This window comes from Rhinoraja longicauda, chromosome 10, assembly GCF_053455715.1.
Source record: "Rhinoraja longicauda isolate Sanriku21f chromosome 10, sRhiLon1.1, whole genome shotgun sequence".
NCBI lineage: Eukaryota > Metazoa > Chordata > Chondrichthyes > Rajiformes > Arhynchobatidae > Rhinoraja > Rhinoraja longicauda.
Genome location: NC_135962.1, coordinates 20,317,881 through 20,330,900, shown reverse-complemented (window position 1 = coordinate 20,330,900; position 13,020 = coordinate 20,317,881). Strand labels below are relative to the sequence as shown.

General features: G+C 37.1%; 2 protein-coding genes across 5 annotated transcripts in view; one reads left to right on the top strand and one right to left on the bottom strand.

Moving 5' to 3' along the window:
• rdh12 (retinol dehydrogenase 12) overlaps positions 1–10,797 on the top strand; it is a 27,576-nt gene extending 16,779 nt beyond the window's left edge. For both annotated transcript variants that reach the window (XM_078406350.1, XM_078406351.1), the window contains 4 exons: positions 1,544–1,648; positions 4,088–4,297; positions 4,825–5,014; positions 5,732–10,797. In XM_078406350.1, coding sequence (XP_078262476.1) covers positions 1,544–1,648; positions 4,088–4,297; positions 4,825–5,014; positions 5,732–5,834 — 608 coding nt within the window. In that variant the 3' untranslated portion in view covers positions 5,835–10,797. The remainder of the gene's footprint in view (positions 1–1,543; positions 1,649–4,087; positions 4,298–4,824; positions 5,015–5,731) is intronic.
• Positions 8,686–13,020, bottom strand: part of zfyve26 (zinc finger, FYVE domain containing 26) — an 80,338-nt gene continuing 76,003 nt past the window's right edge. For all 3 annotated transcript variants that reach the window (XM_078406341.1, XM_078406342.1, XM_078406343.1), the window contains exon 42: positions 8,686–13,020. In XM_078406341.1, the coding sequence (XP_078262467.1) occupies positions 12,817–13,020 (204 nt within the window). In that variant the 3' untranslated portion in view covers positions 8,686–12,816.

The following is a 13,020-nucleotide window of genomic DNA, read 5'->3' as shown; positions in this document are numbered from 1 at the left end:
TGGGATGAAGAAGTATGATTTTGGAGTATGAAGCAGAAGGACCAATCAATTCATGGAAGGACCGATGAAGGTCATCAATTTGTTGCATGATTTACTTTTTATATTCTCTCAATGAATTACACTGGCTGGTTTCAGTTGCTACCTGCTGGTATTACAAAGCATCAGAAGGCTCTGAAGAAGGGTCTCAACCAGAAACATCACCTATTCCTTTTCTCCAAAGATGCTGTCTGACTCGCTGAGTTACTCCAGATTTTTGTGTCTATCTTTGGTTTAAAACTAGCCTCTGCAGTTCTTTCTTAAACATCAGGAAGGGTGATAGATTCAGCTTATGAAAACGTAAATTTAATTGTGATATATTTTGGGCAAACATTTATCAACCACACAATTCAACCTACTGTGTCAATGCTAGCTGATAAATAGAACTGTTTAGGTTATTCCCAGTTCAATTGCAGCCTCTTATGAGTTCTATTCCACTAAATAAATGTACCATTGGACATTCATGTTGGAATTTTTCACCAAAGTCCACAAAACACACTCTCCTGCTGCGTTTAAAATCAACAAGGTGGATTGATAAGAGGTTAACCAATCCTCTCCATCCTGCCTGTCATGATATGCAGCCTTAATTTAAAGAGTGCCAGGCTGTCATTAAAGCAATGCAGCATGGAAGTGAAGTGTCTATTTTCATGCCTTTATTGTTAGTCTTAATCTCACTGGACACGAGGAGTGTTAAAAGATTGGAAACGGTGGCTCTGAATGTCCAGGTGCAAGAGAGCCACCATCGTTACCTTCTACATGCACGTTGACTGCCTCACCCTTTCCGAGTCTCTAAGATGAATTTCTCTGTCAACTCCATTTTCCTACCCAGTCACCATATTCCATAACTTCCTTACTGTCCAGAAAAAATATCATCCAATGCTCTATGGAGTGGAGCATCTGAAAGATTCGCATCCTCTTTGGAAGTAATTTTTTTTCAATTTGGACTTCGCTCTTTGAATTACAGAATTATAATAACTAAAGATCAGAACAAAATTCTGAGCCCATAACCATGCCAGATGAAAGAGCCCCTCAGCAACATTGCCAGGATTGTTTTACGTGTCAGTGAGATCACTTCATATTTCTTATTGCAGAGAAGCAAAACTGCGCGAAAGTGTCCAAAACCTAACTAACCCTCGGTAGTAAGGCATAAACCCTGATAATATGTCAGCATATCAAAGAGAGAAATCAGAGAGATATAGGATTCTGAAAACAGTAATGTCCGGGTTCAGGAACAGCTTCTTCCCAACAACCATCAGGCTATTGGACACTACGAACATCAAATAAATTCTGAACTATGAACTGCTTGTGTTGCACTAGGGACTTTTCTTTGTTTTTATTTGCATAATTTAAAAAAAATTATTGAACTTCATTTTTAATGTTTTATTTATACTATTATCTATTGTGCACTATGTTTACAAACCTGTTGTACTGCTGCAAGTAAGAATTTCATTGTTTCGTTTTGGTACATGTGACTTATTTTCTATTGGCCAATTATATTTAATGACAGAGGAAAAAGCAATCAACATTTTGATCAACAATGCCGGAGTGATGATGTGCCCCTTCATGAAGACAAGTGATGGGTTTGAGATGCAATTTGGTGTAAACCACCTGGGTAAGTTGCTGACAAGTTCTGTGTAATCCTGTTATGGATAAACAGGTTGATGGATTTAGCTGTCTCACGACAGTGCAATGTGTCAAAAACAATTAGTTGACTGAGATATGCTTTGGGAGATTCTTAATCAGAGAACTGTAACAGCATAGAAAATGGCCCTTCGGCCCATCTTATCCATGCCAAACAAGTTGACATTCTGCACTAGTCCCGTTAGCTCGCAACTTGCCCATATCCCTCTAAACTCCCTCCCATCTATATATCTGGCCTAATATCTTTTGCAGGTCATAATAGCATTTGCATCTCTAGCTTCCGCTGGCAGCTCATTCCAGATACAGACTACCCTCTGAATGGAAAAGTTGCCTCTGAGGTTCCTCTTAAATCTCTCTCCTCTCACCTTAATCCAATGCCCTCAAGTTTTAGAAACCTCTACCCTGGGAAAAAGAGCGTAAGCATTCACTTTATCCGTGCCCCTCATGATTTTGTATACATCAATAAGGCTACCCCCTCAGCCTTCTGCGCTTCAAAGAAAATATATCCCAACCTATCCAGCCTTTCCGTGTAACTCAAGCCCACACGTCCAGGTAACATCCTGGTGAATCTTTTCTGTTCCCTTTCCAACTTAATAACATCCTTCGTATAGCTGGGTGACCAGAATCGCACACAGTGCTCCAAGTGTGGTCTAACCTATAACTTGTCCAGTTGCATCATGATATCCCACTTTTGTTGTCATTACCCTTCCTAAGGAAGGCAAGTGTGCCAAATGCCTCTTTATCACACTGTCCACCTGACATGCCACTTTCAGGGAATCATGCACTTGAACTCCCAGCTCTCTCTGCTCAACAATACTGTGCAGGCCTCCACCATTTTCAGGGAAAACACAGTCTGACATGCCAAAGTGCATTACCTCTCACTTATCAGTGTTAAATTCCATTTTCGATTCCTTGGCCAATCTGCAGAACTGATTTAGATCCTGTTGTAATCTTCAATATCCTTCCATCTGCAAAATTTAATAGACTGCAGGTGGAGAAAGGCCTGGTGCTGCTTATTTATTTTTCCCTCAACACATGATTGTTGTTACAAGATCTACAAACAGTTCTTAACATATTGTAACTTTTTACTGATTTTACAACCTATTTTTCAGGATTGAGGTAATTTCTCATTTATCTCATCTTTTATTATTTCCTTGTTAATGAAACCCTGCTTCCTTTTAACATTCTGTTCTCTCCTGTCAAAAAATAAAGTATTCTAGAATATTTATTTCCTGACTTTGGTTATCTTGCCCGAAAATAAAAGTAATTGCTCCATGATCAAATCCTTAAATGTCTCTTTGGTCCATAAATTCTTTTTGTTCTGGTTGTGTTTTGCTTTTTGGTGTAGTATTTTAAATGTTACCTCTTTTTCCTCTTGTTATGCCTTTTACTGTTACTAAACTCTTTGACCCTTCCTGATATAATTGTTTAACTTTATCCAAACTACTATTCTGCTATTCAGATTTACTATTCTCTTCATACTTATAAATTACTATACATAAATACTTCATTACTTTAATTAACTTCACAGTTCTATTTAACCAAAATAGATATGAAGATGAACCCTTTTATATTCCCGTTTGATCCATTACAAATCTTGTTGTTAAAAAAACAAAAATCATAGATTTAAAAATCTGATTTTGTAAAACCCAAATACTTGTTGTCCTGACCCCTTTCATGAATTCCAAGGTGAAATAATCTTATCTGCAATCCAACAAGAAGACACAAATACCCAAGGGTGAAATTCAATTCCAGCAGGAATGCAAATAGTTCTCCAACTCATTCAGTCTTCTTTTCCATTGAAGTCCACAAAGTTAAATTTCAACTGTCTAATCCAGCCGGGTACTTCATGGATAAGCTTCATTCTTATGGATGAAGTCTTCTGAATGAGTTGCTAAATAAAGCCCCTTTCATGATGCATAAGTCATCGACTAGTGTTCATAGACTAGGGTTCTGACCATCATAGAGCATGCTCCAATAAAGTGGAGAAGAGTCAAGAGTGTTTAATTGTCAGATAGATAGAACAATGAAATTCTTACTTGCAGCAACACAACAAAATATGGAAACACATAGTACACTGTAAACAAAATACCAAGAAAAAAAGTTGTGTGTATATATACACACACATACTCACAAATACACACACACATACATACAGATGAATAAACAATAATAGTGCAATAATAATAGTATGTAGTACAGAGCTTATTTGATGTTGTAGTGTTTAATAGCCGAATGGCTGTAGGGAAGAAACTGTTCCTGAACCTGGACGTTAGTTTTCAGGCTCCTGTACCTTCTTCCCGATGGCAGGGGTGAAATGAATGTGTGGTCAGGGTGGTGTGGGTCTCTGATTATGCTCACTGCAGAATCTAAAATCAATGATGATGTTGTATTCTTTGCATTTCTTTAGGACATTTCTTGTTGACCTTCCTTCTTCTCAATCTCATTAAAAGATCAGCACCCGCTCGCATTGTTAATATATCGTCCTTGGCTCACAACTTTGGCCGAATCAATTTTAATGATCTGCAGAGTGAGAAGAGCTATGATGGGAGTTTTGCCTACTGCCAGAGCAAACTAGCAAACATACTGTTCACTCGGGAATTGGCCAAGCGTCTGAAAGGTATGCTGCAAATATTACCTCCAGAATATCACTAAAATAGTTGCAGAAATTGCCTGTCCCTAGTGATTGGTTTATTTCAAAAGAGGTACAGCAAATTAGGGTTTAGTTCGCCTTTATGGTAACAATCTCATGTCCCTGCATCTTTCATCTAATAGATGCCAACAGATAATCCATTACTACTGATTAATAATGATTAATAGAGTCCCAGTATACAAGCATTGGCACATTGTCGACTTTTCTGGTGGGAAGAAGCTTAGTGGCTTTAATGCTGTGACCTAAAGTGGAGACATACATACAGATATACCCCAGTTTCTAATCACAAAATACTAATGCTGGCAAATACATATATAGGATTCACAAACATTAACTTGCAAGCTACCTGTGCCAGTTAGGGAAATGTTCAATTTCTCAGTGATTCAGTTAGCGAAGGCAGTGGGTAGCTGAGATGCATGCATTGTGAAGGCTCTAGGTTTGATTGAGATGTCAGCTTATAAACTGGTGTAATACTCCTGTTTTACTTAATGCAGACACCAAAGTCACAGTGAACTCTGTGCATCCAGGCTGCGTGAAATCAGAACTAACCAGACACTCCTGGGTCATGGCACTGGCATGGAAAATTCTCACTTTCCTCATCAAAACACCAAAACAGGGTGCACAGTCCAGCATATACTGTGCAGTTGCTGAAGAACTGGAAGAGATTTCTAGTAAACATTTCAGGTTTGTAACTTATCTTTTTTTGTCATTTTAATTTAAGAAACCTCTATGTAGGAAGATGGGAACAAGTACACAAAACTTCAGGGTGTCATATTAGCACAAAAACAGGCCCTTTGACCAAACTCGTCTATGCTGACCAAGATAGTCCCATTTGTCTGCGTTTGACCAATTAATTCAGCAATGAGACAATTGGTCATTCCAGTCTGATTTGAATAGTTACATGGAATGGAAAGATTTAGAGGAATATGAGCCACACACAGGCAAATGGGACTAGATTAGATGGAGCATCCTGGTTGGCATAGGCAAGTTGAGCTGAAAGGCCTATGTCTGTACTGTATGACTATGACTCTATGATTGTAAAACTGAGAATATAGAAATACTTAGCATCTGGAGAAATAAAAATGGGGGAAATCAGATTTAAAATTTTTAATTTTCAGTGAAATGCAGGGGAAGGATGGGAGAAAGAGCGGACAGATATAATACTCATCTTGCGTGGTGCTGCTTCCTGATAGCTAATAATGGCTGTAAACAGCATTAATACATTTAGCAACGTACAGAGACAAAAGTAAGAGAGAGGACATGTTTAAAAAATAATGTTACCCTTTTCATGAATGGTTAGCAAGACTTTGGGCCAGTTGCCAATGTTGGTAAGGAAATGAATAACAAGAAAATACCTCTGCACCTTACTGTTTCCATTTCCACCATTGATTTTCTGTGCAGCGACTGCCAACCAGCATTTGTGGCTCCACAAGGAAAAAATGATGAAACAGCCAAAAAGTTGTGGGATGTCAGCTGCAAACTTTTGGAAATTCAGTGGGACTGAATTCTCAATAAATGGAAGAAACCCAAGAATAAGGCAAACTAAAGGTTTATTCTTCATTTCTGTAGCAACTTTGAGACCTACTGTAAGAAAATTGATCTCAATTGACTCGTTTCTTTTAGACCATCTAAACAGCAACCTATTCAGTGTAACCTGCAATGGCTATATGATGCAGATGTGTGCAGTCTGCTTAAGAATGTTTACCAAGATTTTGGATTAGTTTGCCAAATCAGCTATTCTGTCAAAATCTAAACTCATGATGAGGTTGTGAAATGTTGACAATTCATTAACTGCTTCAATACATCACTACTGCAGCTGCACGTCACTGCATACAGGCAACACTTTAATGTCCAGTGTATTTTTATGCTTGAGATTCAAGTCTACATGTAAAACGAGGGCTAGGTATTTTCAAGTGTTAAAATTAGGAAATAAAGTAATTGAAATTGTCTATTGCACTTCTGCAGTTACTTGTAATTATTTGTTGGGCTGCTCACGGAATGACTTAATCAATAATGGATACATTGGTAATGGGTAGAGCCAGGATTTTGTCATAAGTGTCTTTTTTGATGATTTCAGCAAGATAATGCCTTTTTTACGATCGAGTGCCGTTAACGTAACTTACAAGAAAATTTCCACCACCGGGGCGAAACCAGGGTCGCCACAATCGGTTGTTCTTTCGTGGGTAGTGGACGAGGCCCCAGTCTTTTGTAGTCAGGCTGTAAGTGGGTGTTAAGTGGTGAATGAAGAGGGGTGGGTGGGGAAGAGTCCAGTCTTGTCAGGCTGTGAATAGGTGTGAAGTGTTGTTTGGGGAGGGGTACCCGGGTTAAGTTTCTGTTTATCAAACCTGCAGTAGAACTTGTTCGGGTCGTTGGTCAGCTGACGATTGTCCAAGGGTTACAAGGATTTCCTCTTGTAGTTTGTGATTTCTTGCAAGCCCTTCCAAACTGAAAAGTCGTCATTAGCTGAGAACTTGCTTCTCAACTTCTCAGAATACCTTTCCTTGGCAGCACTGATTCCTCTTCTCAGCTTATACTTCGCCTGCCTGTAGAGGTCTGCACCCCGCTCCTGTAGGATCTACCCTTGCAAGCGTCAAAATGCCTAGTCAAGTCAACGCCTTGTAAAAAACGGAACGATTTGGTGACAGTGCACCAGAGTGATATATTCTCTACAGCCAACTGAGTGCTGTTTTGCAAAGCATGTGAGAAAGCAGCAAATCATGATAAGAAATATTTCATCTCCCAGCATGTACAGACAGCTAAACACAAGTCGGCGGCAGAGAAACTGAAGGTGGGAAATACGCAAGCTTGTCTCCTACTGCTGGCTCCAGTCGCAAATCTGAGTTTTCGAGTGATTTGTACAAGGCATTCATTGATGCTGGAATTCCATTGTGGAAATTGGAAAACAAATCTCTCAGGTTTTTTTTAGAGAAACACACACCGAGCGAGTCATCATTACGGAAAAATTATGTTGACAGCAACTTCAACATTGTTGTGCAGAAAATTAGAGATGAAGTTGCATGCAACAAAATATGGATCTCAATAGATGAGACAACCTATGCTGTGGGGAGATATGTTGCCAATGTGGTCATCGGTACACTGGGGGCAGGTCAACAATCAAAGGAGTATATCGACATGAGTCTGCAGCTTGTTTCGGGTATGCACCAGTGACCTCAGCTGGGGTAGAAAGAAGTTTCTCAGAACTGAAGCATATTCTGTCTGGCAGACGGCATAGTTTAATACCAGCTAATTTGAAAAAACTGCTAGTAATTATGTGCAACCAGGCAACTTTGGTCGTTTCATGTAGTATACCTTTATATTATCATTTTTAACCATATTTTGGTGGTGGAAATGCATGCCTTTTTTGTCAAGAAATGCCTTTTTTTTGTCAAGAAATGCCTTTTTTGTAATTTAATTATGCCTATTTGCCTGCCTATTTCAGAGATTTTTAGCGCCTAAATATCCTGGCTCTAGTAATGGGCAAAAACAATAATTGGTCCCTGCTTCACAAATAAGCAGAGTCACTTGAAAACAACTGCCCAGATTCTTGCTGGTAAGTGGATTCACTGGTATTTACTCCTCTTAAGTGACAACCAATCAGGATGTGCTGTCACAATCTGAAATCTGAGAATTACTGACAAATTGAAAACACCAAAAGTTGCCAGTTTGCTCTATGGCTTGGTTCCAGGTTGAGTATGTGAGACTCCACAGAGTTTAGTCACTCGTCGTGAGTGAATATATACATTGCCAATTTATGTGCTGTTTTCAGGGGTATATTGGAGATGGGAAATTTGGGGATTGGAGCAATTCGCAATAAGCATTGGTATTCACTGGTGCTCACTGTCATTTGACGAGGATGATTTTTTCAAGTCTACTAAACATAACAAATTTTTAAAAATTAACTAATTTACATCCTATGAATTAAACCCTTCACTGGTGAGAGATGTAATTTGCATGCCACAGTTCTGCAGTGCTGAACTCCTTTGCCCCAATAGTGTCTACTGACATGCATTATTCATGTTGTCAATTAACATGTTTCACTTTATCTATTGGGATACATTCTGTTGTCACTTTCAAAGACAATTGATCAATACTTGACGGAGGAAAGAAGTGAAACCCAGTGAATTCCTCATTGAAAGTATTACCTCTGATCTAACCTAGAGAAATGTACTGCTCTGCAAGATCCTCAATTTCAATAACTGTCATAGAACAGAGATGAAAATTGAAGTAGAGCACAGTAAATATAAAATTGTAGCAGAAATAAACCACAAACATTCTGTATATTTAGACAGTCCGATCATAAAAAGGTATTTGTAATTCAGAAATATTGATGCTTAAAATTGTAATTTTGATTGGCAAAGTTTACTGGTGCAGAAGTATTAAAATATACGTTAGATACTGTTTTAGCTCCAGAATACAAATATTCACAAAGATTTACAGGAACTACTCCGAAAATGGTTAGGTTACAGTCAGCCAGTTTCTTAGAAGGTTAGACAAGTAATCGCACCTTATTTGGCATGTAACATTAATTCCCATAGTAAAGCTAAGTGGATTACATGTAAAAGTGCTTTTCAAAGTACAGTTCAAATCATAGATGCCCTTACTTTAAAGTAAAACAATTAGAATATGTCCAGTTTATTCAGATGTTACATTATGATAGTACACAAACAAAAACACATTTTTCTTTCACAGTTAGAGCCCTCAATTAAAATAGATCTCCTCTGCTCCATTTACAAGTTGTCAGGGTAAAACCTGCATCATTCTGAAACAGTCTTATATGTCAGCCACAATTTTAACGTACAAGTCTTTTAATTTCAGAATTGTTTAGGCAAGATCTGTGGAACAATATGTTCCCCTAGCAATTATAACGACTCTGAAACTAGAAAAAAATATATCATAAGCAACAGCAAATGGGAGACAGTTCTGCATATTTTGCTTCTAGATGCTTTTATGACAAAGGAGAAGTTAAGATTGTGTTCAGAAAGGTTAAATATTCTAGCATCCAACTCCATCTTCCAATTACCTACCTATCAGATTTGGCACCAAACTGATGGAGCATTTTTGGTGGAACAGAAAATCATTAAGAATTGCAAACTGCATAAAAGCTTCAGCAGTGTTACTCATTTTCTTTCGGAGGAAGTATCAACCTGTCAAGCAGTTTGCAATTGTAGCAGTGAAGTCCGCCACGAGAAAATCCCAGGTGGAAATGAAAGGCAGGGGAAGGGCAAAAGTAGAGGGGAAAGGAGAAATACTAAATTTACTACTTGTTTCTGCTTAGCAATGAAATTCCAGTAAATGATTTTTATTGATTCCTTAAAATATTTTTCAAATTCAGCTGAACTCTTAGGCCGCATCATCTTTTGCTCTTTAAGGCATTTAATGCAAGTACAATAAAGTGTAATTGAACTATTGATGTACTGCCCAATGCTAATCTAAAACCTGCTAATACTCAAGAAACTATTCTGAAGTGGAAAGCTATTTCTTGCACTTTAATAATTTAACCTGGCGATGGCAGTGAAAAGGTCCTTTATGCCAGATCAATCCAACTGTTTAAATATAAACTCAATTTAACATTAGATCATACCAAGACTTTCAATAGAATTGGATAATGAAGAATTTGCATAAGTAAACTTTGAGATAATGTCGTGATGAAACTTACAAGAGTCATCTACAGTATTCAAATTCATTCATGTGGTCTTGTTACCTACCTAAGCCACGTGATTTATTTATGTGTATAAATTGTATAATTTATATTTATCTTTAAAATCTGTTGTACTTTGTTTTGTGTTCCTTGGAATTTGCTAGTTTTTAAATTCAAATTAGTATTGTTATAAATTATTATGGCATACATATATTCCATGATGGGAATTGGGTGCAGCAAATATGAAGATTCCATTGACCAAGCAATCTCACTGCACACCTAGAAGGACAATTTTGCACTATAATGCATCTTTTTTAAAAAAATGAAGAATGGAATTACAACATTATAGCACATTAGTAAGTGTTAGAACTTTAAGAGGACTAGCGTTTCCAAGGTTATGAACTAGGACTGTGCAATATTGAATATAGTATGTTTGCAGCTTTGTTGCATACTAAATACAATATACCTAGTCTTTGTGGAACCTTCAATATTACTATGCCACATGGTAATCTTTTTGCGTATTTATATTCCTGCATTATCATGTGAACTATAGTATTTGCAAATAAAATGCTTTAATGAATTTTTATCTTAGCTAGCATATCATCAACATAAATTTTCTTATCAAGTATATATATGTATGATGATGAAATGAATATTATACCAACTCTAAAAAAAGAACCTAAGAATTTAAATCTGTCAAATAAAAATCTAAATTGTTCATATTGAGAAAAATTCCAGATATGAATGTGAAAGAAAGCATTATATTAGCATAAAAAAGAATAACAGGATCACATGTTCATTACATGACTTGCAGAAGATTAAACTAAGTAACAGATACACGTGGTCACCTCCTCGTTCTCCATTATTTTCATAGATATCTTCTATTCAAGCTCGGCATGTCATTTTTAGATTGTGGTATTTATTCAAAGTGACAAGCTACAATTTTCTAATGTTTGCATCAGTACTCAGTCAAACAAAAAACAACATTTAGAGTTTAGCATAATTGTTTGAGAACATGTTCATGAAAATTTAAAAATACACCTTCATAAAATATTGCCACTGGCATAAGGTATCAGAGATCATGGTTTAACCTTTCATCTTTATCTTTGAACAATCTAAAGTGACCACTGCTAATATTCACAGAGTGAACTCTCCTCCCAACTCCTCAGCTTTTATTTAGACTTTGCTGCTAGTACTAGCCAACTAAACATCATAAATTATTTGTTGCGACAATTAACATTTGCAGACTTGATCACTGTGTTATACTTTTCACGATAATGAGTTTATTTCTTGATCAGGAAGGTACAAATAGTAAAATAAAAATACAATAGGAAAACTGAGCTTAGTACTTAAAAATATATTCTTATTGAAATGGAGAAGTATGTACACATTTGTATTTAAAATTAATTTGGTCCTCTATGTACACAATTAGTATTTTAGCTGCTTACTTAAAATACAAAGAAATTATTATTTCGATTCAGTTTCATAAGTATATAATATTTAAAGTTAATGGGTATACCACCATTAATTTTTTTTTTACCCTAAATTAGTTCCAAAAATAACTTCACTTTTAAATTGAAAGCAACTAATTCTCCAGAAGTAACTGATGACAGATATTGATGTTGTATTTCCTTGAAAAGGAGATGGGGTTTTTTGTAATTTGCTACAGAATTAGAAGGTTTACATAATTTAATTACTTTTAGATCATTACATCATCTAATCCAATAGGGATGAAGGAGGAAATATTTGCCGAGATACATTGTAAGGGCTGATCTTCAATGTACCCATATGGGCAGGAATAAGGATAATGGGCAGATTTTGAACTAGCTACAGTACAGCTGGCACTCACCATCTCATGTCACACTGCACAAGATACCAAAAGGCTACAGGCGTTCAAAGAATTGTCAAGAGCCAGTGCAAAGAAAAGCAATGGGGATGAAGAGAAATTGATAAGGGGGGGGGGAGGGGAAAGAGTAGTACTTTAACTTGCTCATCTGTAGACCAGTCATGAAAGTTACAGCAGACCTCACAATCCATGGACTGACAGCTGCAAGAATATCAATAATTCTGGATATATCTGAAGGAATGGGTGGGCATTCCAGTATGGCTATAGACATGACTGCCAAATGCAGCACAAGTGGAAGAGGTTGCATAAGGACAAAGCTTCAGGACAGTCAGAGGTGAACACAACAAATTTGTTTTGATGGCACAATCTTTTAACAAAAGTAGATTACAACAGAGATTGCTTTAGAAATATGTCAATATGATTTCGCAACTTTAGGTTTTCAGCAAATTGATCGAATTACAGGTACTACAGGATTAATCAAAACATCCAGAGAGACTTTCGGATCACAGCCACCAGAAGAAAAACAACATGAAAATAGGTTCAACTCAAGCTCAACCAGTAACTTGAGTGGCTCACACTCAAATTAAACCACACCTTACACAATTCAATAGTGCCAATACATTAACTTATTTGAAGTGCAGTCAACACTGACTCAGTTTAATTACAGTGTTTTATATCAATTGCATGGTTGTAGCCAACTCCCATTTTAAGAAACCTGACAGATTTATAGTGACTTGACACATGTCCAAATCTGAAATAGAATAGGTGGGGGAACAAAATGCACGAAAACATTCCCAAGTGCAACAGTAACTTTTTAAAATTCAAGTAAAAAAACCTCAAAGATTGCATAAGAAAATGTAACAAAAAAATACTACTATTTTCATGATTGTCCAAATAACTTCAGAACGTCATTCCCTTCCTTCATCGATGAATCTAATGTTATTTCATGGCAAATTTTCTTGAGGTAGCAATTAAGATCCTGTGCAGCCTCGCCCTCCTTTATTAGTTGCCATGGGTTTTTTGTGTTAGCGTTTTAGGCTGGTGTGATTTCAGCCAGTCCCTACAGATCTTCGGTATGAGTTCCTCCTGTGCTCTTTCAGCAGCCTCCAGCACTTCCCGTACACTGCGCACAGCATGCACCACATCGAGCTTCACAGCAACCAAATAGGCTGAGCGGTATTTACGACATAACAAGAAGGCTTTGAT